Raw genomic sequence first — 26,581 nt, forward strand, 5'->3', positions numbered from 1 at the left:
GATGGTGCAGACTCAAAGGGCCAAATGGCCTACTTCTGCACCTATTTTCTATGTTTCTATGTTTCTTCATTGCAACTTTATGGTATAAACAAACACAAAGGTTTGCACTCAATGAGTTCTCAGGTGGTAAGATAGGGCGAGAGATTGAAGATTGGGTTTGCGCCCAATTTCTTGCTGGCCCCGTTCTGCCAGTGAAATCAGCCTCGCACACGGAAATGGCTCAAGGATGATTTAAATATTAATGACATGCTTAGCATGTCATTAACGAGCCCCATACTCAATAGTCCGGGCTCACTTAGCTTAATCCCCTCATCGGTCGAGGTCCTCACCGGTGAGGATCACAGATGATCCCCACCAACGGGGACCAGGTGTGATGGCCTCGCCAGGGGGATCGGAAGCCATTGAAGCCCACCGGGTGATCTGGGGCAGGGCCGGGTAGTGCACAGGGTGCAGTGCCAACCTGGCACCCTGGCAGTGCTGCTCTGGCATCCTGGCACTGCCAGCCTGGCACCCTGGCACAATCGGATGTGGGTGGTCACGCCTTCATTTGCATCCCAAAAACAGGATGCATCATGCCAGCCTCCGGCAGGTTTCTCAATCTGGCATGTCGGGCATAATCCAATGGGAAATTCACGCCAACAGAAACCCAATTTTTGGGCATCTCTCCAAACTCTTCCTCCACCCAACCCAACCCCTGAATCTGCTGGCACGATCATCGGAGAATTCTGCCTTACCATTTGTCTGTCCAAATATAGAATGTTAAGTATGTACAGCATTCAATAGGCTGGTCATTGGTGACGTTACCCTGGGAACAGCATCATCAAGCAAAATCACTTTTTGTAAACAGGATTATTGATTTTGTATGCAATAAACTCCTGATAAATGGTCCTGCGTGATAGATGATTCACTCAGGCAGAACAGACCATCAAAAGACATTTGGCTTGGTAGCTGCCTGCATGAATAGTGAACATCAAAGATGCATGGAATTTACACAATGGCCAAGTTACAGATAATCATCAGTCACGGGTTTCCTGCAATTCAGCTGCAAGTTAAAACAGGAAATGGGAGCCAGTTCCAGTCACAGAATGTTGGCCCAGGATTTGCAGAAAAAAAAGTGTTAATTTTTCAAATTTGACAGCAATTTGTGATGAGAGAAAGATAACACACTCGATGAAAATCAAGCTGCTGAATGATTTGCATCACTCTGCCGTGAGATTAACGAAAATGGCATCTCATCCTTATTCTCGCCGTGAATTTCATGAACTTGCTCTTAATTGCCCATTAACCTGCTACAGAAAATATTTTAACAACATGATAACTGTTAATGATTGCCAATCGACCATTGTCCAGAAAATGAATAATTAAAAATGTGGTATCTCATTCCTTTAGCTTGTGAATTGTTGTTCGAGATTTTTTTAATGTTAGTTTTTTTTCTCTTCCTGTTTCTTTTCTGCCTTTTTTTCCACCTCTCTTGGAATCCTTTCCCTCTCTTAAGTAGTCTTTTGGCATTTGATCTGACATTGAATTCACCCACTGTAATTCACCCTCCTTCAAGGTTATAGGAACATAGGAGGAGGAGTAGGCCATTCAACCCCTCAAACCTGTTCCAGCATTCAATTAGATCATGGGCAGCTTGGTGACATAACGCCATAAACCTACTTTTGTACCGTATCCCTCATTATTTCTTGGATAACAAAAATCTATCAAACTCAAATTTAAAACTGACAATTGATCTAGCATTATTCATTTATTTATTAGTGTCACAAGTAGGCTTACATTAACACTGCAATGAAGTTACTGTGAAATTCCCCTAGTCGCCACACTCCGGCGCCTGTTCAGGTACACCGAGGGAGAATTTAGCATGGCCAACGTATCTAACCAGCACGTCTTTCGCACTGTGGGAGGAAACTGGAGCACCCGGAGGAAACCCATGCATACACGGGGAGAATGTGCACACAGACAGTCACCCAAGCCGGGAATTGAACCTGGGTCCCTGGTGCTGCGAGGCAGCAATGCTAACCACCGTGCCGCCCGATTAAATCTAAATTTAATCTAAAACATTAATTGCCGCTTGTGGATAAGATCCAAACTTCCACTACCCTCTATGTGTAGAAGTGTTTCCTCATTTCACCCATGAAAGACTTGGATCTAATTTCTAGACTATACCTGTCCAACCCATCTCCTCAGCCTATGGAAATAGTTTCTCTTTATCCTTTCTCTGTTTCCAAATCTTTAAATCTCAATGATCAAGAAGATACACACTCTCTCTAATTATTCACCAAGTTCACAGATGCCCTGTTGCCTCAATTGCACCTTTATCAGCTCACACTTGCAGCAACTTCATGGAAAAAAGACAATTGGACTAAAGGAAGCAGCTGTAGCAATGTTGGCAGCACTCCTGCCTCTGAACTGCAAGGTTGTGAGTTCAAATCCCATTCCAGGAATTGGGATCAGAATCAAAGCTGACATTCTGGAAAAAAATTGAGGGAGCGTAGAACTGACAGAGGTGCCATCTTTCAGAGGCCTAGCACCTGTTCTCTCGCGCTACCCTGAAGAGGAGCAGGGGAGTTATCCCTGGAGTCCTGGAAAATATTTAGGGTGGCACAATAGTTAGCACTGCTGCCTCACAGCACCAGGGACCTGGGTTCAATTCCAACCCTGGGTGACTGCCTGTGTGGAGTTTGCACATTCTCCCTGTGTCTGTCTGTGTGGGTTTCCTCCAGGTGCTCCAGTTTCCTCCCACGGTCCAAAGATGTGCGGGTTAGGTTGATTGGTCATGCTAAATTGACCCTTTGTGCCAGGAGGATTAGCAGGGTAAATATGTGGGGTAACGGGGATATGGCCTGGGTGGGATTATTGCCTGTGCAGGCTCGATGAGCCAAATGGCCTCCTTCTGCTCTGTAGGTATCACATGATTCTTTGAAAAAGCCTAACAGGATAGCCATTCCAACAAATGTTGGAGCAACCCTGAGCTTTCCTTGAATTCTAATAATGCTGCAAAAGTTTCATTGCTTTTCAGATCTTCATCTTGTTACAAGCGCCATGAGAAAATGAGATTCATATCCCGAATGTCACAAGTTGTGAACTATCTCCATGTAACAACTGATGCATTTTGACACAACACTCCTCTGGCACTATTTAATGTGCCATAGATTTCTCCACTTTATGCCTCTCAAACAACATCACCAAAATAGATTATATGGCAATGTATATCAATGCTGCCTATGGGATCTTACTGTGTCATATTTACCAACATTGTGAAATGATACAAAATTATTTCATCAACTTTGAAGTAGGGTGTGACATCCCAAGGATGTGATGGGCACTATATAAATGCAAGTTATTTCATAATTTAAGATTTTATAGACTCTGGCATCAGATCATATATGACCTTTGCATGGTCCGCCCCTCGCCATGCAAGGGCGGGAAAACTTCCCCCAAAGAATTATATATATTAGTCATCTATTTCTAAAGCAGCAGATGCTTTTTTTACTCAGCTGGGTGGTTAGCATTGCTGCCTCACAGCTCCAGGGATGCAGGTTTGATTCTGGCCTTGGGTGACCATCTGTGTGGGGTTTGCACATTCTCTCCATATCTGTGTGGGTTTCCTCCGGGTGCTCCAATTTGCTCCCTCCCACAGTCCAAAGCTGTGCGGGTTAGATGGATTGGCCATGGGAAATGTGTGGTGTAACAGGAATAGGGAGGGAGAGAGAGCATGGGTAAGATATTCTGTCAGAGAGTTGGTGCAGACCCGAGAGGCTGAATGGCCTCTTCTGCACTGTAGGGATTCTATGAATGGTTAAACTAAGCACTAATATTGGAAATAAAGATGGTTGATCCAATATTGCAATATTTTATAGCATCATCCAAAGTCAAAATTAGCCCCAAATGTACTTTAACAATGGTTTGGTATCACACTCCACAGGCGTCCAGATCAACTAGCATAGATGATAGCCACAGCAGGATTTCACACCATTGCACTTGGAAATTGGGTTAGGACCAGGAAACACATTGTAGGAATAGAGTCAGAGAGTCATAGAGGTTTACAGCTGGAAACAAGCCCTTTGGCCCAGCTTGTCCATGCCGCCCTTTTTTAAAAACCCCTAAGCTAATCCCAATTGCCCGCATTTGGCCCATATCCCTCTATACCCATCGTACCCATGTAACTATCTAAATGCTTTTTAAAAGACAAAATTGTACCCGCCTCTACTACTACCTCTGGCAACTTGTTCCAGACACTCACCACCCTCTGTGTGAAAAAATTGCCCCTTTGGACACTTTTGTATCTCTCCCCTCTCACCTTAAACCTATGCCCTCTAGTTTTAGACTCCCCTACCTTTGGGAAAAGATATTGACTATCTAGCTGATCTATGCCCCTCATTATTTTATAGACCTCTAAAAGATCACCCCTCAGCCTCCTACGCTCCAGTGAAAAAAGTCCCAATCTATCCAGCCTCTCCTCATAACTCAATCCATCAAGTCCCGGTAGCATCCTAGTAAATCTTTTCTGCACTCTTTCTAGTTTAATAATATCCTTTCTATAATAGGGTGACCAGAACTGCACACAGTATTCCAAATGTGGCCTTACCAATGTCTTGTACAGCTTCAACAAGACATTCCAACTCCTGTATTCAACGTTCTGACCGATGAAACCAAGCATGCTGAATGCCTTCTTCACCACTCTGTCCACCTGTGACTCCACTTTCAAGGAGCTATGAACATGTATCCCTAGATCTCTTTGTTCTGTAACTCTCCCCAACGCCCTACCATATAGAAGAGATAATATATCAGCAGCATGGTGGTAAGTAATGCTACTTTTAACTGCGTGGGGATTTATGCAACTTTGCGCTGTGCTGAATATTTCTGACTGAACGATTTTTATCCCTGATATTTGCATAACCAACAATAATGAATGATTATCAAAGAGGGACATCTAGTGGGTAAGGCTAGCATTTCCAAATGCATACTTTTGCATAACAATTTGCATTGATGGCGGATGAAGCAAAGCCCTGCTATATTCATCTGGAGTAGATCGTTCAGCAAAGAGGAGATTGACTTCAATGTAATAGAAAATTGGGTTGCTGATTCACCATCACACCACCAGGGAATTTCAAAGAACAAAGAACAAAGAAAATGTTTCATAGTGCTCAGCAAAAGTCTATACCTGTGATAAGGAAGGACTGTAGAAAAAGAGATAATCAGCCATGGATATCTAAGGAAATAAAGGAGGGTATCAAATTGAAAGAAAATGCATACAAAGTGGTAAAGATTAGTGGGAACCTAGAGGATTGGGAAATCTTTAAAGGTCAGCAGAAAGCCACAAAAAAAGCTATAAAGAAAAGTAAGATGGATTATGAGAGTAAACTAGCTCAGAATATAAAAACAGATAGCAAAAGTTTCCACAAATATATAAAACAAAAAAGAGTGGCTAAAGTAAACATTAGTCCTTTAGAGGATGAGAAGGTGGATGTAATAACTGGAAATGAGAAAGTGGCTGAGGCATTGAACAGGTATTTTGTGTCGGTCTTCACAGTGGAAGACACAAATAACATGCCAAAAATTGATGACAAGAAGGCTATGGCAGGTGAGGACCTAGAAACTATCATTATCACGAAAGAGGTAGTGTTGGGCAAGCTAATGGGGCTAAAGGTAGACAAGTCTCCTAGCCCTGATGGAATGCATGCCAAGGTACTAAAAGAGATGGCGGGGAAATAGCAAATGCACTGGTGGTAATTTACCAAAATTCGCTGGACTCTGGGGTGGTTCCCGCAGATTGGAAAAGGAGGTAGACAAAAGGCGGGTAACCATAGGCCGGTTAACTTAACTTCTGTAGTAGGGAAAATGCTTGAATCTATCATCAAGGAAGAAATAGCGAGATACCTGGATATAAATTGTCCCATTGGTAAGACGCAGCGTGGGTTCATGAAGGGCAGTCATGTTTGAATAATTTGGTGGAATTTTTTGAGAACATTACGCAGTGGAAATGGGGAACCTGTGGATGTGGTGTATCTGGATTTTCAGAAGGCATTTGACAATGTGACGCACCAAAGATTGCTGCATAAGATAAAGCTGCACTGTGTTACGTGTAATGCATTAGCATGGAGAGAGGATTGGTTAACTAACAGAAAGCAAAGAGTCGGGGGGTAAATGGGTGTTTTTCTGGTTGGCGATCAGTGACTAGTGGTGTGCCTCCGGGATCAGTGTTGGGACCGCAATTGTTTACGATTTACATAGATGATTTGGAGTTGGGGACCAAATTCGCAGATGACACTAAGATGAGTGGCAGAGCAAAGTGTGCAGAGGTCAGTGAAAGTCTGCAAAGGGATATAGATAGTCTAAGTGAGTGGGCAAGGGTCTGGCAGATGGAGTACAATGTTGGTAAATGTGAGGTCATCCATTTTGGTAGGATTAACAGCAAAATGGACTATTATTTAAATGGTAAAAAATTGCAGTATGCTGCTGTGCAGAGGGACCTGGGTGTCCTTGTCCATGGAACACAAAAAGTTGGTTTGCAGGCGCAGCAGGTAATTAAGAAGGCAAATGGAATTTTGTCCTTCATTGCTAGAGGGATGGAGTTTAAAAACAGCAAGGTTATGTTGCAGCTGTATAAGGTGCTGGTGAGGCCATACCTGGAGTTCTGTGTACAGTTTTGATCCCCTTACTTGAAAGGGGATATACTGGCACTGGAGCGGGTACAGAGGAGATTCACTAGATTGATTCCGGAGTTGAAAGGGTTGGCTTATGAGGAGAGACTGAGTAGACAGGGGCTACACTCATTGGAATTCAGAAGAATGAGGGGAGATCTTATAGAAACATATAAGATTATGAAGGGAATAGATAAGATAGAAGCAGGGAGGTTGTTTCCACTGGCAGGTGAAACCAGAACAAGGGAGCATGGCCTCAAAATAAGGGAGAGCAGATTTAGGACTGAGTTGAGGAGGAACGTCTTCACACAAAGGGCTGTGAATCTGTGGAATTTCCTGCCCAGCAGTTGAGGCTACCTCATTGAATGTTTTTAAGGCAAGGATAGATACATTTTTGAACAGTAAAGGAATTAAGGGTTATAGTGAGCGGGCGGGTAAGTGGAGCTGAGTCCACAAAAAGATCAGCCATGATCTTATTCAATGGCGGAGCAGGCTCAAGGGGCCAGATGGCCTACTCCTGCTCCTAGTTCTTATGTACAGCACAGGAACAGGCCCTTCGGCCCTCCAGGCCTGCACTGACCATGCTGCCCAGCTGCCCAACTGACCTAAAACCCCCTACTCTTCTGGGGACCATATCCCTCTATTCCCAGCCTATTCATGTATTTGTCAAGATGCCCCTTAAAAGTCTCTATCGTGTCTGCTTCCACTACCTCCCACTGTTTCACTCCCAATTAATGAAAATACTGCATCTATCTCGTTTCAAAAAATAAAATGGAAAATAAAATGCACAAGTCAGGACATGACATTTTTTCTCACTCCAAATAAATAATCATATTGATACAATTAATTTATCTTGCCTTCTGCAGACATTACCAGGTTATTAATGCTTCAAACAAATCACCCAAATCAATGAAAAATCCTAAAATGGAATGCAAGAACCTGAATTTGTTTGCTTATTATTCTTTGCACTCTTGAGTCACTCAGAGTAGTGTAATCAATACCTAATAAATAAATGCTCTATACAACAAGATGCCCCCAGATTGAATTTTATATTTGTCTTAATTTGAAATTTTGCACACATCTCCCTCAAGTCAAAGTCAAACGGTTTAATTCAGAAACAGACAAAAAAGATATGCATGTATTAGCATTTTCAGATGAACTTTTAATTTAAAGAATAAAATCAATTGAGTGTAAATGGCTATATCTGTACTAGCTCATTCCATTTGGGGTCAAGCTCAAGAATGCTTTACTCCTATCAATTGAGTGTAAATGGCTATATCTGTACTTTTATATATCCACAAGACCAGGATTAAGGCCATCCCCATTTGCACTTATTCTATCATATTGGACATTCATTCATGTATGCTCTGCCTAAAGGCAGGTCCTTGGCTCAATGTCTGCTGGTGCTTCCTTCAGCTGCTTTCTTGGCAGATTTTGGTCTGTCTTGGTCTGTCATCGCCCCTCCACCCTCTAGGGGCCGGGTGAGGAGGCAAGTTCTGAGTCTACTTCACTTGGAATGGGAATTGTGTCCGTGCTGTTGATGATTGTTCTGAATTCAGCCAGCTGAGCTAACCTGCCCCCTCTCAAATTGGACATGATGGGCCAAATGGCCTCCTTGGTTATCCTAAATTGCTATGCTTTTATGATCACTTGGATATGCCCAGAGCTGCAGTGAAGAAATGTTCCTGGTAAACCAATACAGCTTTGTGAACTGTATAACAGCACTGATAAACAGTTCAGCTACAACTGCATGAGCTCCATTCTGATAATTAAATTAATATATTGAAATCAGATATTTAAAGCCACCAGAAAGATACGTTTTCAGAGTTAGTTAATGAAATCCCAATTTACAAAAATGTCTCCCAAGTTGATTTAGCTTCTGATTTCCCCCAACTAGAGATTTTTAAAATTTTTTATTATTTTCTTAAATTTAAAAGGCAATGCGCAGAGTGGACAGGGCAAGCCCCTAATTCATCTGGGTAGCACGGTGGCACAGTGGTTAGCACTGCTGCCTCACAGCGCCAGGGACCTGGGTTCGATTCCCGGCTTGGGTCACTATCTATGAGGAGTTTGCACGTTCTCCCCATGTCTGCGTGGGTTTCCTCCGGGTGCTCCGGTTTCCTCCCACAGTCCAAAGATGTGCGGGTCAGGTGGATTGGCCATGCTAAAATTGCCCCTTAGTATCAGGGGGACTAGCTAGGGTAAATGCATGGGGTTATGGGGATAGGGCCTGGATGGGATTGTGGTCGGTGCAGACTCGATGGGCTGAATGGCCTCCTTCTGCACTGTAGGGATTCTATGATTCTATGGATTATATGATCTCCATGCTTGCTCCAAAAACCAATTCAAATTCAACTTAAATCCAATTCTTGGTCTCCACAAGAGAGATATACAAGATCCAAGCTGCCAAGATAAAAGGCATTGCACACTCCTTGGGCCTGATCCAACACCTGATCTTAGCTAAAAGGCCGAGAATTTTAAAAAGAATTTACTCCATTCTTAAAGTTACAAAGGCAATGCTCAGAATGGACCAAGCAAACCCAAATAAATTCTTTGCATGTCCCAAAAACTAAAGTCCAATTGAATTCAATTCAAGGTCTCCATAAGAAAGACAAACATGATCCAAACTGACAAGGTAAGACATTGCGCCCCATCTTGGGCTTGATCTAATGTTTGATCTTAGCTGAAAAGCTGAGAAATGTTCTTCTGCCAGCAATTTTCTATGGAAACCTGAATGAAATGAGTTCTTCCCATGTCTCCATGCCTGTTTAGTAGGCCACACATTTAGCTTGCTATTCCGTGTTGACTTAATATTTTAAAAATCTTAATTCTCTGCATACTTCCTGTTTGCAATACTTCACTTCCTGTTGTGTTGTCTATGTCACACTTTTAAATCCCATTCTTTCCCCATTAACAAAATCCTACGTCAATATTTAATTTGGGTTTAGCCGATGTAAATTTGTCACACAATAATTGGACAATATGAACATTAGATGGCGTTTCATCACAATATCCCTCACAGAAACCTCGGCCCAAATTTTCACTGATGAGCCAGGTGTGCAGAGTTGGGAAATTTCCCGACTCACCAACCCTGACTCAGGAAAACTTAACAAAACACCCGGAATTTTGTTTCAGGAGGCACGGGGACGAGGGAGGGGCTGGGACAGGTGTGTGCTGGTGATTAAAAGTTTATTTTATTATTCTCACAAGTAGGCTTACATTAACACTGCAATGAAGTTATTGTGAAAATCCCCCAGTCGCCACACTCCGGTGCCTGTTCGGGACACTGAGGGAGAATTTAGCATGGCCAATGCACCTAACCAGCACGTCTTTCAGACTGTGGGAGGAAACCGGAGCACCCGGAGGAAACGCATGCAGACACGGGAAGAATGGATGCCAGCCCCAGAAACATAATGGAGGCAGCCACTGGGGCTGTCAAGTAGCGAGGTGGGCTGATTAAAAGGTCTGCCTCGGTGCTGTGGGATTTCATCCCAGCTGTAAATGAAGTAATTTGGCCCTCTGGCCCTCACCCCTTGAACCCCTTCACCCTCTCCCCACCTCCCACACACACACACACTACATGCTCAATTCATGCCAACTTTTACCACCTCATGTCTCCCTTATACCCTTCATGCAAAGCTATGCCTCTCTACCCACACTCCATGGCTGCTTATATCTCCTATACCAACTCATTGCCAACTCATGCCAACCCATGCCCCCACTCATGACTCTCCATGCCAACTCACCTAGTATCCACAATGGACAGACCTCTGGAACCATCCTGAGATGAAATAAAATAAAGTTCTAAGTACGTATTATAGACTTCATTATATTGTCTTCATTTTACATATATATATATATATATATATAATATGTACATATATATATTCATTTTCTGTTTCCACGATAATCAAGGCCTTGGCGTTCATCTGCCATTTCTTGCTGCTTCAGTGAAGTTTTGCTTCTAAATTTTACTTACAACTTTAAATGAATTCTATGCTTCTTTTTCAGCGTATTCATCATCGTGTCCTCCCCCCCTTCTTACATGTAAACTTCATCATTAAATCAGCTTCTTAACGATGCTTCCACAGAGGATGACTGTCATCACCCATGACAAACCCATTCATCTCAATGCAATCAAAGACTGGCCTCCAGCACACAGCTGCTTTTTTAATGCTATTTTATATTCATTCAGAAAGAATAGTGCGCACCCAATATCTACCACCCAGCTGACTATTTTCTCTCGAGAGTAATTAGGCATGGGTAGCAATGCTGGCCTTGTCACCAGCACTCACATCCCAGCAATTAATAAAACAAAACTTCCACCGTGATCCCAATCCTCAATATCTCACAGCCCCACTCAATGCTGAATCTGATCTACCACACTTGCTGTCTGGCACATTTGTTGTGTTTCCATCCCCATTTGCTGCCCTTGTCCATATGGCCTGCCCTGTTTCTGGTCAACCCCCAGTGCTCTCTGTGCCCTGTATCTGCCAACAGGTCCCTGACGTCATTCTCTAATGTCACTGCACTTGACTAAGAGCTGCTTATGGGCTAAGATCTGGGGTGCTGCTGCACAAGATAGGTTGCAAGTCCAGGAAGCTTCAATGGCTCGGGGCTGAAGCTCAGAGCAATGGAATGGGAGCTGAAGAGACAAAAGTGCAGCAATGAGAACTCACTGAGCTGAGAGATCAGGACAACAAATCCAGGGAGCTGGGCGCAAGCCCAGAGGGTGGGGTTGGAGGTCCAGGGAAGTGAACTGCTTCCCTCCTGACTCTTGAGGCACTCAGGCTTTCCCTCACCTTGTCACTCACTCCCTTTTCTCCTCCACCATTCAGTTTTTCATCCCTCAGTTCTTCATTCTGTTCTGATGAGAAGCTCTTGTCCTCCAACCAACGCAATTCTTCTGCTTTCCAAATTGCAATAGGTTTTCCAATTTATCTCGATACCACTCAAGTCAAAAAGTATTAAAAATAAGGACAGAAGATATGATTGTAAAATGCTGGCTGAATTACATGAATGCAAGAGGTCGAATTATGCTTTGCCCTTTAATCCCAGTTAACGTGACGACTACAGTTGTGCTTCATTCCTCATCCGCAACCTCATAGAAGATTAATTATGGAAAAAAGGAAAATATATAGAAAGCTTTTATGAAGTCGGAAAAAGCAAATGATATATTTCCCTGTAAGAATTCTGTTTATTCCATGCAGATTGTTTAGCATCATAGAATCCCGACAGTGCAGGAGGAAGCCATTTGGCCCACTGAGCCAGCACCAACAGCAATCCTACCCAGATACTTACACAGTCATAGAGGTTTACAGCATGGAAACAGGCCCTTCGACCCAACTTGTCCATGCCATCTTTTTTTTTTAACGACTGTGCTAGTCCCAATTCCCGCGTTTGGCCCATATCCCTCTATACCCATCTTACCCATGTAACTGTCTAAATGCTTTTTAAAAGACAAAATTGTACCCACCTCTACTACTACCTCTGGCAGCTTGTTTCAGACACTCACCACCCTCTGTGTGACAAAATTGCCCCTCTGGACCCTTTTGTATCTCTCCCCTCTCACCTTAAACCTATGCCCTCTAGTTTTAGACTCCCCTACCTTTGGGAAAAGATATTGACTATCTAGCTGATCTATGCCCCTCATTATCCCCCTCATTATGCTCCTCATATAAGGGCGGCACGGTAGCACAGTGGTTAGCACTGCTGCTTCACAGCTCCAGGGACCTGGGTTCGATTCCCGGCTTGGGTCACTGTCTGTGTGGAGTTTGCACATTCTCCTCGTGTCTGCGTGAGTTTCCTCCGGGTGCTCCGGTTTCCTCCCACAGTCCAAAGATGTGCGGGTTAGGTTGATTGGACAAGCTAAAATTGCCCCTTAGTGTCCTGGAATGCGTAGATTAGAGGGATTAGTGGGTAAAATATGTAGGGATATGGGGGTAGGGCCTGGGTGGGATTGTGGTCAGTGCAGACTCGATGGGCCGAATGGCCTCTTTCTGTACTGTAGGGTTTCTATGATTCTATGATTTTTTTGATAGACTTCTATAAGATCACCCCTAAGCCTCTCACACTCCAGGGAAAAAAATTCCAGTCTATCCAACCTCTCCTTATAACTCAAACCATCAAGTTCCGGTAGCATCCCAGTAAATCTTTTCTGCACTCTTTCGAGTTTAATAATACCCTTTCTATAATAGAATTGTACACAGTATTCCAAGCCTTACCAATGTCTTGTACAACTTCAACAAGACGTCTCAACTCCTTTATTCAATGTTCTAAGAACATAAGAAATAGGAGCAGGAGTAGGCCATCTAGCCCCTCAAGCCTGCTCCGCCATTCAATAAGATCATGGCTGATCTGATAGTGGGTTCAGTTCCACTTACCCGCCCGTTCCCCATAACCCTTAATTCCCTTAATGGTTAAAAACCTATCTATCTGTGACTTAAACACATTTAACGAGGTAGCCTCTACTGCTTCATTGGGCAGAGAATTCCAAAGATTCACTGCCCTCTGGGAGAAGAAGTTCCTCCTCAACTTTGTTCTAAATTGACTCCCCCGTATTTTGAGGCTATGTCCCCTAGTTCTTGTTTCCATTGTAAGTGGAAATAACTTCGCTGCTTCTACCCTGCCTAGCCCCTTCATTATCTTATATGTCTCTATAAGATTTCCCCTCAACCTTCTAAACTCCAATGAGTACAGGCCCAGTCTACTCAATCTCTCCTCATAAGCTAACCCCCTCATCTCCGGAATCAACCTGGTGAACCTTCTCTGTACCCCCTCCAAAGCTAATATATCCTTTCTTAAATAAGGGGACCAAAATTGTACACAGTACTCTAGGTGCGGCCTCACCAGTTCTGATGTGGAGATGCCGGCATTGGACTGGGGTAAACACAGTAAGAAGTCTCACAACACCAGGTTAAAGTCCAACAGATTTATTTGGTAGCACAAGCCACAAGCTTTCAAAGCGCTGCTCCTTCATCAGGTGAGTGGGAGTTCTGTTCACAAACAGGGCATGTAAATACACAAACTCAATTTACAAAATAGTGGTTGGAATGCGAGTCTTTACAGGTAATCAAGTCTTAAAGGTACAGACAACGTGAGTGGAGAGAGGGTTAAGCACAGGTTAAAGAGATGTGTATTGTCTCCAGCCAGGACAGTTAGTAAGATTTTGCAAGCCCAGGCAAGTTGTGGGGGTTACAGATAGTGTGACATGAACCCAAGATCCCGGTTGAGGCCGTCTTCATGTGTGTGGAACTTGGCTATCGGTTTCTGCTCAGCGATTCTGTGTTGTCGTGTGTCGTGAAGGCCGCCTTGGAGAACGCTTACCCAAAGATCAGAGGCTGAATGCCCGTGACTGCTGAAGTGTTCCCCAACAGGAAGAGAACACTGGTGATTGTCGAGCGGTGTTCATTCATCCGTTGTCGTAGTGTCTGCACGGTCTCCCCAATGTACCATGCCTCGGGACATCCTTTCCTGCAGCTTATCAGGTAGACAATGATGGCCAAGTTGCAAGAGTATGTACCGTGTACTTGGTGGATGGTGTTCTCATATGAGATGATGGCATCCGTGTCGATGATCCGGCACATCTTGCGGAGATTGCTGTGGCAGGGTTGTGTGGTGTCGTGGTCACTGTTCTCCTGAAGGCTGGGTAGTTTGCTGCGGACAATGGTCTGCTTGAGGTTGTGCGGTTGTTTGAAGGCAAGAAGTGGGGATGTGGGGATGGCCTTGGCGAGGTGTTCGTCTTCATCAATGACATGTTGAAGGCTCCGGAGGAGATGTCGTAACCTCTCCGCTCCGGGGAAGTACTGGACGACGAAGGGTACTCTGTCTGCCGTGTCCCGTGTTTGTCTTCTGAGGAGGTCGTTGCGGTTTTTCGCTGTGGCGCGTCGGAACTGTCGATCGATGAGTCGAGCGCCATATCCTGTTCTTATGAGGGTATCTTTCAGTGTCTGAAGGTGTCTGTTGTGATCCTCCTCATCTGAGCAGATCCTGTGTATACGGAGGGCTTGTCCGTAGGGGATGGCTTCTTTAACATATTTTGGGTGGAATCTGGAGAAGTGGAGCATTGTGAGGTTATCTGTGGGCTTGCGGTACAGTGAAATGCTGAGGTGACCGTCCTTGATGGAGATGTGTGTGTCCAAGAATGCAACCGATTGCGGAGAGTAGTCTGTGGTGAGTCTGATGATGGAATGGAACTTGTTGATGTCAGCATATAGTTGTTTCAGTGATTGTTCACCATGAGTCCAAAGGAACAAAATGTCATCGATGTATCTAGTGTATAGCATCGGTTGAAGTCCTGTGCGGTGAAGAGGTCTTGTTCAAACCTGTGCATGAAGATGTTGGCATATTGAGGTGTGAATTTGGTCCCCATGGTTGTTCCATCTGTCTGGATGAAGAATTGGTTGTTGAAGGTGAAGACATTGTGGTCCAGGATGAAGCGGATGAGTTGTAAAATTGCATCTGGGGATTGGCAGTTGTCAGCATTGAGTACTAAGGCAGTTGCAGCAATGCCATCGTCTTGGGGGATGCTGGTGTAGAGTGCCGAGACATCCATTGTGACGAGGAATGTTCTGACCAATGAAACCGACCATGCCGAATGCCTTCTTCACCACTTTGTCCACCTGTGACTCCACTTTCAAGGAGCTATGAACATGTACCCCTAGATCTCTTTGTTCTGTAACTCTCCCCAATGCCCTACCATTAACTGAGTAAGTCCTGCCCTGGTTCGATCTACCAAAATGCATCACCTCGCATTTATCTAAATTAAACTCCATCTGCCATTTGTCAGCCCACTGGCCCAATTGATCAAGATCCCGTTGCAATCCTAGATAACCTTTTTCACTGTCCACTCTGCCACCAATCTTGGTGTCATCTGCAAACTTACTAACCATGCCTCCTCAATTCTCATCCAAATCATTAATATAAATGACAAATAACATCAATCCCTGAGGCACACCACTGGTCAGAGGCCTCCAGTTTGAAAAACAACCCTCTTCAACCACCCTCTGTCTTCTGTCATCAAACCAATTTTGTATCCATTTGGCTACCTCACCCTGGATCCCATGAGATTTAATCTTATGCAACAACCTACCATGCGGTACCTTGTCAAAGGCCTTGCTAAAGCCCATGTAGACAACAACTTATCCCCCTAACCCCACGTATTTACCCTGCTAGTCCCCCTGACACTAAGGGGAAATTTAACATGGCCAATCCACCTAACCCACACATTTTTGGACTGGGGGAGGAAACCGGAGCACTCGGAGCAAACTCAAGCAGACACAGGGAGAACCTGCAAACACCACACAGTCACCCGAGGCCTGAATTGAACCCGGGTCCCTGGCGCTGTGAGGCAGCAGTGCTAACCACTGTGCCACCATGCCACCCATGATTATTTAAAACAATTTTTTTACTTTTTAAAAAAAAGCACTGAGTAACAATGTGTGTTGGAACAACCATAAGAACAAAGCGTGCTAAATGTGTTGAATTTTGTTTTGCATTTCAGCACCACAGACCTTAAACTCTCAGAAATATAAAGCAATGGAGGGTCACAGATCCAGCACTGAGTAAATCACTTCAGTGCAGTCAATCATTGAAGAAGCAGCATGAATTGGTTCCTGTCATGTATTTTAAGACAATTTGATATCACCAACTGCTAAAAATGGCACACATCGTCCAATTTGTTAGGGAAATTCTGACAGAGAAGAGCACCCCAAGGTTGTGACTGCGAATTGTTATCCCTTCAAAACAGTTCTTTCCTCCACTATCTCCGCACAGTGAAACCCTCAGAGTCTCATGTAGCAATCTGACAGTAATTACACCTACAAGCCGAACCACTTAGCTTTTGTTTCAATGTTTCCAGCTCAAATATTTACAAAGGATCAGACAAGCCTGACCTTGAAGCCAAAGAGAGAAAGATAGAAAGATGCAAAATGTCTCTTTTTTTTAAAAATGGGGAACATTTATTCGTGGCAGGGAGGAACGCATTTATTATTCATTCTCAGATAAAACAAGGTTGGGCGGTATTCACAAAAAGATTCCAAGTGTCAAAATCGCGTATAAACTGGAGTAAATCCTGCTGGTTTTTCAACGGGTGTTTCAAAATGAATCTCCCACACTCTGTGCATGAGCGTGAATCACGCTGACAATCAGTGGGCGGGGCCTATTCCCACTGAAGAGGCTGGCAGCATAGCGCTGAGCGGGCCACTGCGCAGCGCCAGGATCGGCGCATACGCAGTGGCCCCACACTGCCGGCCTCCTGATCGCTGGCCAGCCCCCGCCACGGTCCAATCGTTGGGCCCCCTGCACCCCCCAACCAGCCCCGCCCTCGGCCTGCCTCGATCTCCACCCCCCCCCCCCCCCACCGCCCCAATCTCCCGATCCCCCCCCCTCCACCGGCAGCACCGACGCCCCCTGAATCCCTGCCCCCTGCTCCCCCCCCCCTCCCCCCCGCTGGCGGGCCGACCCCCCCCCGCTTTCCCATCCCGATTCCTAGCCCTGATTGCTGGCCTCCCTCCCTCTGCTCGTGATCGCAGTGCAGAGTGGCAGCGGGACCCCCATCCCCACCGATCTCCCTCCAGGGCCCCCCAATAGGCCCCACCCCCCCCCATTTGGCCCCACCCCCTTAGCACTGTCCAATGCCTGGTGGGCAGTGCCGAGATGCCCCCTGGGCATTGGCACTTTGCTCCTTGGGCAGTGCCAGGGGGCACAGGCTGGCACTGCCAAGGTGGCAATGCCCATGCCCCCCCCCCCAGGGCCTGACTCTCTGGGGGTCCTCGATGGCTCCCCTTCACTCCAGCGGAGTTGGGTCACCAGCTCCCTGCAAGTGGGGAGCTATAGTAAACCCCGCTGGAGTGAACCATTCCTTGCGGGGGGTGGAGGGGGGGGGAGGTTTGCGTTCCTGGAGATTTCAGTCCTGGGCCCGCTAATGATATTTAAAAGAGATTTAAATGTGCATTTACATATTTTATACAGCTCAATGCCACAAATTAGCGCGGAGCTGACGGCACTGAAAATCCAGCTGCCGAGACACAGAGGCCGTGGCACCCAGCGGGGGGCCCACTACACAGCCTCCTCTTGAGCCCCCGGCCCGCTGCACTATTAAAGCAGCGCAGCAGGCTGGGAGAATCCCAGCTCTAACGGAAACTCCAGCCATATAAAAGATCAGGAATGGATGGCTGTGTGGGTGCAATACTCATTATTACAAGAACATGACCTGTTTACTTATCATTGTCTGTACTTGCGAATTGTAAAAAAAAAGAACATTCTACCTATAATGCCAACACTGAGGCTCAGAAAATAAAAAAAGGCCGCTATGTATTTCTGAGGATTCTGATTGTAAGACCACCCAAAATTGAACTTCATATAAATCTTATATCATAAACCTGCTGTGACTTTAAATCTATCGTGGTGTCCAGCATGCATTCAATATATTAATTATGAGGCCACCATTAATAACACAACAAGTCTGATTCTGTTTAATGCTACCACGCTGTAAATTTGCACTAGACCAGCTTGTTTCGATGTACCTCTGCAATGCAGCACAGACTGCTCTCATAATCTCTTTACTGCATTACCCTATGATGCCCAAGACTAATCTGCCTTTAGATTAGAGTATTCCATTCGGAATTGCCTTCCAAACATATAGGAGCAAGTCTATGCTACACTTATTCCAGCTCCCAAGTTATAGAGCAATATATGTAAGTTTATTTTTAGTAAGAAATAATAGTAAATTCACTGCACCGAATTAATGTGCTCTGCATGGCATCTGTGCTGTGAGGAGGAAGCCATTCGTGACGAAGGGTCATCTAGACTCGAACCATTGGCTCTATTCTCTCTCCACAGATGCTGTCAGACCTGCTGAGATTTTCCACCATTTTTCTGTTTTTGTTTCAGATTCCAGCATCCGCAGTATTTTGCGTTTATCTTACTCAAATCCAGTTGACTGAAACCTTGTTTAATGTTTACCATGCATTTTAATATGATTGTGACTTTCGATAATTACTAAAATATGTGTGCACTGACTTGTTAAACATCAGATCATTTCCTTGGCCTTTGATAACAAAATGAAGGCAACGTGTCGGGAAAAGAATTGATTTTCAAACAGCACATCAGCACTGGCACAAAGTTCACCAACATCAATGTCAGAAGGTGGACAGAAATTCAATTAAACTCATTAAACTTAATAAATAGGTAGATTGTAAGTACTTTCAGGTTTTTTAATGTATTTTTCATCTCTCGTGAATAAATTAGCATTCCAATCAGTGTGGAGTTCTCCAGAAAGGCTTTGGTATGCAGGCGTAAAGAACAGGTACATGGGAATAGGAATAAGCCATTTAACCCCTCGAGTCTATACCACCATTCAATGAGATCGGATTCATCTGTGACTAGACCTGCAAGACGTTTTGTTTCTACAATGTCTCCAAAATTTCTTTGCTTTCATGTGGAGCAAAGGGATTTCTTGAAATGTTATAGTTATAGTCTGGAAGATATATTCGAGTATGTCAATACCTCAGGCAAGAAATCCAAAATGGAGTTACGTGAATTTGAAAATGACCAGGATGGAAGATAAAATGGAATGCTTAAATGACAACCCTCTGTTCTGAGATAACTACTGCTTTGATATTTACAAAGGAATGTGATTTTTTCCAAATAAATTTCTGGGTGGGCGGCACAGCGGAAAGCAGTGGGAAGGGACGGCTTAGTGGTATTATTGTTAGACTATTAATCCAAGAACTCAGCTAATGTTCTGGGGACCCGGGTTTGAATCCCGCCACAGTAAATAGTGGAATTTGAAAGCAATAAAAAAACTATCTGGAATTAAGAATCTATTGATGGCCATGAAACCATTGTCGATTGTCGGAAAAACCCATCTGTTTCACTAATGTCCTTTTGGGGAGGAAGTCTGCTGTCCTTACCTGATTTGGCCCACATGTGGTTGACACTCAACTGCTCTCCAAGGGCAACTAGGAATGGACAGCAAATGTTGGCCAGCCAGCGACACCCATGTCCCACAAATGAGTAAAAAATAACACTGCTTCACAGTGCCAGGGATCCTAGTTCGGTTCCAACCTTGGGTGACAGTCTGTGTGGATTTTGCATGTTCTCCCCGTGTCTGCGCGGGTGTCCACCGGGTGCTCCGGTTTCCTCCCACTGTCCAAAGATGTGCAGATTGGGTAGATTGGCCATGCTAAATTGCCCCTTAGTGTCTCAAGATGTGTAGGTTCGGGGAACTGGCAGGGTAAATGCACAGGGGGTTATGGAGATGGGGCTGAGGGGTGGGTCTGGGTGGGATGCTCTGTCAGAGAGTTGGTGCAGGCTCAATGAGCCGAATGGCCTCCTTCTGCACTGTAGGAATTCTATGATTCTATGTATCGTGAATCTTAAAGGGGGAAAAGAGACACAAATAACTTAAATGGCCTGAATAGCCGGAATTTTCTGGCCCTGTCTACCAGTGAGTTCTTTCAGTCCTGCCAAAGTCAATGTACTTTTATTTGGCTCAACCTGTGGCTGTGCCAAAAACTTCCGGCCAATAAAATTTTGGTCTCTCTCACTTTAGTTTAAAAATGGGTGCTCCGGTTTCCTCACGGTCCAAAGATGTGGGGGTTAGATGGATTGGCCATGCTAAATTGCCCCTTAGTGTCAGGGGGTGCTAGCTAGTGTAAATGCATGGGGTTGTGGGGAGGGGGGGGCCAGGGTGGGATTGTGATCGGTGGAGACTCGATGGGCCGAATGGCCTCCTTCTGCACTGCAGGGATTCTATGATTCTATGAAGCATGTGGGGGGAGAAAGAAATAGAAGGATAAGGGGATGGGGTTGGAGGAAGAAAGGGTGGGAGATGGTCCGTTTTGGGAACAAACAGTGATCAGACCAGTTGGGATCAGTGGCCTGTTTCTGTGCTGTAGAATGTCTCTTAAAGAGAAAAGGCTTAAGAATTCCAGTTTACCAAACACTTGCCAAAGAAAGGTTGCCTTATTTTTTTTAAAGCAATACTCACCACCGAGATCAAGTCATCATCAGGAACTGGGAGCTTCTCAATTTCCAAATGCCGCTCATTGTTTGCTACAAAGTGAACACTTCGATCATTTGATACTCTCGGCAAAGTAGATTTGACAATCATGGCGGGATGAGGTCTGTTCCGGTTCATATACTCACTGAACGATGGCATGTTCACTGTGCTTCTCTGCATTTCTGTGACACTTAAGTCCACACCTTTATCTGTGCTTCGTATTTGATGATATATCATTACTGGTTTTCCACTGTCGGCTGACTTTCTCAGGCTTCTGGGCTTGAAGTGTTCATGATCTCCTGAAAAGGACCCTGAAGATAGAGCAATTGGAGGAAGATCAATTGCAATGTCTGCAAACTATTCAGCTGTTAACACAATGTAGATAAACATATCTTCATCCTTTGGAGCTAACCATAAACCCATAGCTGTTTATAACACAAAGTTTAGACGCGTGAGGAGGAGTAGCCACAGGGGGATGCTTTAATTGACAACATAGGGCAGCACAGTGGCACACTGGTTAGCACTGCTGCCTCACAGCGCCAGGGACCTGGGTTCGATTCCCGGCTTGGGTCACTGTCTTTGTGGAGTCTGCACGTTCTCCCCGTGTCTGCGTGGGTTTCCTCCGGGTGCTCCGGATTCCTCCCACAGTCCAAAAGACGTGCTGGTTAGATGGATTGGCCATTCTAAATTCTCCCTCAGTGTACCTGAACAGGCGTCAGAGTGTGGCGACTAGGAGATTCCCACATTGCGATGTTCATGTAAGCCCACTTGCAACACTAATACTTCAACTTATGGGCAAATATTTAAAAATTAGTTCGCCGGCACACAAGTACTCAAGCGATGGAATATGTTACGTCCATATCAAACATAAATATTGGTTAATACTATAATTATCCCATTGTGAATATTTTATGTATAGTTATTTTACTATCTTCTAGATAAGGAGACAAATATGCACTCAATTTTCCATTTGCATACTGAGTACCACTGCTGGTTTGCGCCCAGATTAGATTTCACTGTCCCCTTTCCTTTCCCCAAGGGGCCAGGGGCACTTTCCACAAGGGTGTGCCAGTGCATTCAAAGCTATAGCAAAGAAAAGTGGTAGGAATACCTAACTCTTCTCCCTTGGTTTATGGAATGTATTCCAAGTGGGCAAAAGAAACAAGTGAGATTATATTGTTTAAATGACGTAGGAATAGTAAACAGATGTCACAGCAAACTAATTTTCAGGCTTTGCATTCGCTCTACGCAGGGTGGATTCAGAAAGAATGTTCCCGATGGTGTGGGAGTCCAGCACTAGGGGGTCACAGTTAGAGGATAAGGGGTAAATCTGTTAGGACTGAGGTGGGGAGAAATTTCTTCACCCAGAGAGTGGAACTCACTACCACAGAAAGTAGTCGAAGCCAAAACGTTGTGTGATTTCCAGAAAAGTTAGATATAGCTCTTGGGGCTAATGGGATCAAGGGATATTGGGGGGAAGGTAGGATTGGGATACTGAATTTGGTGATCAGTCATGATCAAAATGAATGGTGAAGCAGGTTCAATGGGCCGAATGGCCTACTCTAGTTTCTATTTTTCTATGTTTCCATGTTTCCAAATTTATGCTACTGACTATTCTGTGTGGTTCGCTGTTACAGATGTTTAAAGAACAAGCAGGAAGATTTATTTGAGGTCGCTTCTGGCTTATTTTTTCCTAACTCGTTTCTTTGTATTTTCATTCTATTGGCAGTGAAGTTCTCAAAAGCCTAGCGTGGTGCTGCATTAAAGGAGGAATGCCAGAGTGATCACCATAGGTAATTGTACCTGCCGCTCACAGACTGGCACAACCAGTAATTGTACCATTCAAATCCTGCACCCATCCACTTCCAGACATGTTTCAACACAGACACATGGAGGGTGATATCATAGAATGGTACAGAATTCAACCATCTTTCTAAATACCTCACTTAAACTGATGTCCACTTTGGAGTATCAAAGAAAGGGTTGAGTAGTGGGCTGCTCCATGATTTGCATGCAACCTGATGCCTACACCTTAAGCTTCCTTCCCGTTAATCCTTGCCCAACATTTCACCATCTGTTCCTGTAATTGTGGCAAAGACTTTTGGTTGAAATGCCTGTCATGTCTTTCCAAAGACTCTCAGGATTTCTGTCAGCCCAGTCTGCAAGTTACGTCAGGAGGCATGGTGGCACAGTAGTTAGCACTGCTGCCTCACAGCGCCAGGGACCTGGGTTCAATTCCCACCTTGGGTCACTGCCTGCGTAGAGTTTGCACATTCTCCCCGTGTCTGCGTGGGTTTCCTGCAATTTCGTCCCACAGTTCAAATATGTGCAGGTTAGGTGGATTGGCCATGCTGAATTGCCCCTTGGTGCCCCCAAGATGTGTAGGTTAGCGGGATTAGCGAAGGTAAATATGTGAGGTTACGAGAAAGGGACTGGGTGACATCTTCTGTTGAAGAGTTGGAGCAGACTTAATGGGCCGAATGGCCTCCTTTTGCACTGTAGGGATGCTATGATTTCCAGAGCTACTTCTGGTTTAGTGAGGACTCCAGTGTGGCTCCCAACCTTAATTGATGGAACCCACTTTGATGACAATGAAATGGCTTGTTTCAATTTTCTAAACCTCTTATGAACATTGCACTTGTGAGAAAGTATCATTCAATGAACAAGTGTTTTTATATAAATTTTATACATTTCAGAGCAATCCAGCCATGGCATGAATTCTATGTGTGTACCAGGTTTTCATAGAATCATAGAATCCCCGCCGTCCAGGAGGAGGCCATTCGGCCCATCTAGTCTGCACTGACCACAATCCCACCCAGGCCCCACCCCCACAACTCCACACATTTACCCTGCTAACCCCCTGACACTAGTGTCAATTTAGTATGGCCAATCAACCTAACCCACACATCTTTGGACTGTGGGAGGAAACCGGAGCACCCGGAGGAAACCCACACAGACACGGGGAGAACGTGCACATTCCACACAGACAGTGACCTGAGGCTGGAATTGAACCCGGTCCCTGGCGAGGTGAGGCAGCAGTGCTAACCACTGTGCCACCGTGCTGCCCCTGTTTTATTTCCAGTTTTTTAAAGTATCTACTCCATGGGCAGAACCCTCTGCTTTCTCTGGTGCTGAGCTTGGGGGCAGGGAGGGCATTTAATTAGGCGGGATGGTAGAGTGCTGGAAACCCACTCCCCAGCTCTCCAGCCGCTAGACAAGCCCCCTCACACCTCGACAAGATTCCATCCCACACTTCTAGCCCTGACTTCCAGCTCCATCTACAGGCTTGTTTACTTTTCTCTGAGTCAACACCCAAGCTTAAGCAATCAAGTACAGTGAACATCAATAGTAAACAGACTCACATAATCAAACGCATTCTGCCAAAATTTAGTTGTGGGTGAGAAGGCCTCGGGTAGACCTTCTCACCCCTGCACCAATTGAAGCCCTTAAGTAGCCATTTAACGACCAATAAGGGCTTCATTTCACTGCTGCTGGTATTAACCCAGTCACAGGCGGGCCTGTCACCATGTGGCACGTGTGATAGTTACAGCCATCAGCCATCTTATCCGCTCGGGGGTGGGGTAGAGGGGTGGGTTTAATCAAAGGCACATAGTACCTGATTGAGGGACTTAGCATCAAGAAAAGGTCAGAGATGGGGGCGGTGGTAGTTGCTGAGAGCCACCCCCTTGCCCTTATTGCTGATACACTCCTATCCTTGTGACCGCCACCCACAAAACCTCACCTCCATAATACTATTTACTGGGCATTCCTGAAATGAGGTACTGTGCATCTCTCCCCAGCTCTCCAGCCGCTAGACAAGCCCCCTCACACCTCGACAAGATTCCATCCCACACTTCTAGCCCTGACTTCCAGCTCCATCTACAGGCTTGTTTACTTTTCTCTGAGTCAACACCCAAGCTTAACCAATCAAGCACAGTGAACATCAATAGCAAACAGACTCACATAATCAAACGCAGAATAATTAAACAACTACAAAGGCCTTTAAAATATTATTGAAATGTGTCCCATTTTTCATTATTACTGGTACTTGGGTAACAGCATTGTGACTCTTAAGATAACTATGCTTTTGACTACATTTTTGTGGTGAACCATAGTTGGTTACCACTATGAGTGCTGAGCCATGGATGGTCAGCACTATGGGGGTTTGTAGATATGTTACTGTTGTCACTGTTGGGGTTAGGGTTGGGCTGTTCTACCTGTTGATATTGTTCTGTGGTACACTCCAGTTGGCTCCGCCTACCAGGGGAAGTATAAAGGTCACTGCACTGCCTGGTGACCCTTTAGTCTGGGATTGTATTGTATATAGTGTGCTCCATTCTTGTCAGTAATAAAAGCCTTTATTTCCCGGGTACAATCTAGCCTCCCGAGTGATTTAATCGCGCATCAATTTTAAAAGATAATTCTTCTTGTAATTAAAGTTGCAAGTCTCTGCCTTTTGTAACATTTCTTTTTAATTGTCCTGATCTTTTTCAATTCCACTTATAAAGGGGTTTACACACCCAGTGCGTCACTTTTTAAAATTTGACCATTTTCACTGAATCGATTTAAAAAGATAAATACAGCTTACATGTATAATGAATGAATATAATGTAAAAAGCAAAGTTGTATTGAGTTAACACCAATTAACCATCTCCATAGCAACTACTGAAAATTAACTGCCCTTTCAGCAATGCGAAATTGCCAAGGCATTAGGTGAAAAATGTGTGGAAGGAGAAATCATTCTCATTCCTACATCTGTCCAAATCTAAAACAGGATCTCTTTTTCAGTACACAGATGGACTGACCCATGAAATATGAGTGTTACCATTAAGCTACCATTATGGCATGATTAGCACCACTTCTTAACTATTTTGGCACTGTCTTACCCAATAGATGAAAATCAATTCCAATATGTTGACTGAAAACTGATCAGAGGACAATAAATGCAGGAGTAGGCAATTCAGCCCCTCAAGCACGTTCTACCGTTCAATGAGGTTGTGGCCTAGTCTGAATGCTGATCCGATTCATCTTTCTTGGTTCCATATTCTTTTCTGGCCTACTAGTTGATCGCTGATTTAAAATTATTAATTGAGCTGGCTTCTACTGCTTTTTGAGGGAGAGAGTTCCAAATTCTGACCATTTCTACCAAAGAGAAATTCTAAAAGGGAGCAGTGCAAGAGCGGGGAGAGGAAGAAAGAGTGAGTCTGGGAGAGAGCAACATGAGACCATCTGGGAGGTGGGTGTGAGACTGTCCGTGAGGTGGGGGTGTGAGACCGTCTGTGAGGGGGGGCATGAGACCATCTGTGAGGGGGGTGGTGTGAGACCGTCTGGGGTGGGGAGGGGGCAGTGAGACAGTCTGGAAGAGGGCAGTGTGGGACTGTCTGGGAGGGGGGTGTGGGACTGTCTGGGATGGGGGGGTGAGACTGTCTGTGAGGGGGGGCATGAGACCATCTGTGAGGGGGGTGTGAGACTGTCTGGGGTGGGGAGGGGGCAGTGGGACTGTCTGGGATGGGGGTGTGGGACAGTCTGGGATGGGGGTGTGAGACAGTCTGGAAGGGTGCAGTGTGAGACTGTCTGGGATGGGGTGTGAGACTGTCTGGGATGGGGGTGTGGGACTGTCTGGGATGGGGGTGTGAGACTGTCTGGAAGGAGTGTGTGAGACCGTCTAGAAGGGGGCAGTGTGAGACTGTCTGGAAGGGGCAGTGTGAGACTGTCTGGGATGGGGTGTGAGACTGTCTGGGATGGGGGTGTGAGACTGTCTGGGATGGGAGTGTGAGACTGTCTGGGAGGGGGTGTGAGACCATCTGGGAGGGGGTGTGAGACCGTCTGGGAGGGGGGTGTGAGACTGCCTTGGGAGGGGGTGTGAGACTGTCTGAGAGGAGGGGGATGTGAGACTGTCTGGGAGGGAGCAGAGAGTCTGTCTGGGAGGGGG

At 45.2% G+C, this 26,581-nt stretch overlaps 1 protein-coding gene across 1 annotated transcript in view; it reads right to left on the minus strand.

Annotated features, from left to right (window-relative positions):
* The window catches only part of ptprr (protein tyrosine phosphatase receptor type R), a 192,181-nt gene extending 171,227 nt beyond the window's left edge, over window positions 1-20,954 (minus strand). Inside the window, exon 1 of the mRNA XM_078219746.1 lies at window positions 20,638-20,954. Within this exon, the coding sequence (XP_078075872.1) occupies window positions 20,638-20,886 (249 nt within the window). The 5' untranslated portion in view covers window positions 20,887-20,954. The remainder of the gene's footprint in view (window positions 1-20,637) is intronic.
* Window positions 20,955-26,581: the final 5,627 nt, after the last annotated feature.

This window comes from Mustelus asterias, chromosome 9, assembly GCF_964213995.1.
Source record: "Mustelus asterias chromosome 9, sMusAst1.hap1.1, whole genome shotgun sequence".
Taxonomy (NCBI): domain Eukaryota; kingdom Metazoa; phylum Chordata; class Chondrichthyes; order Carcharhiniformes; family Triakidae; genus Mustelus; species Mustelus asterias.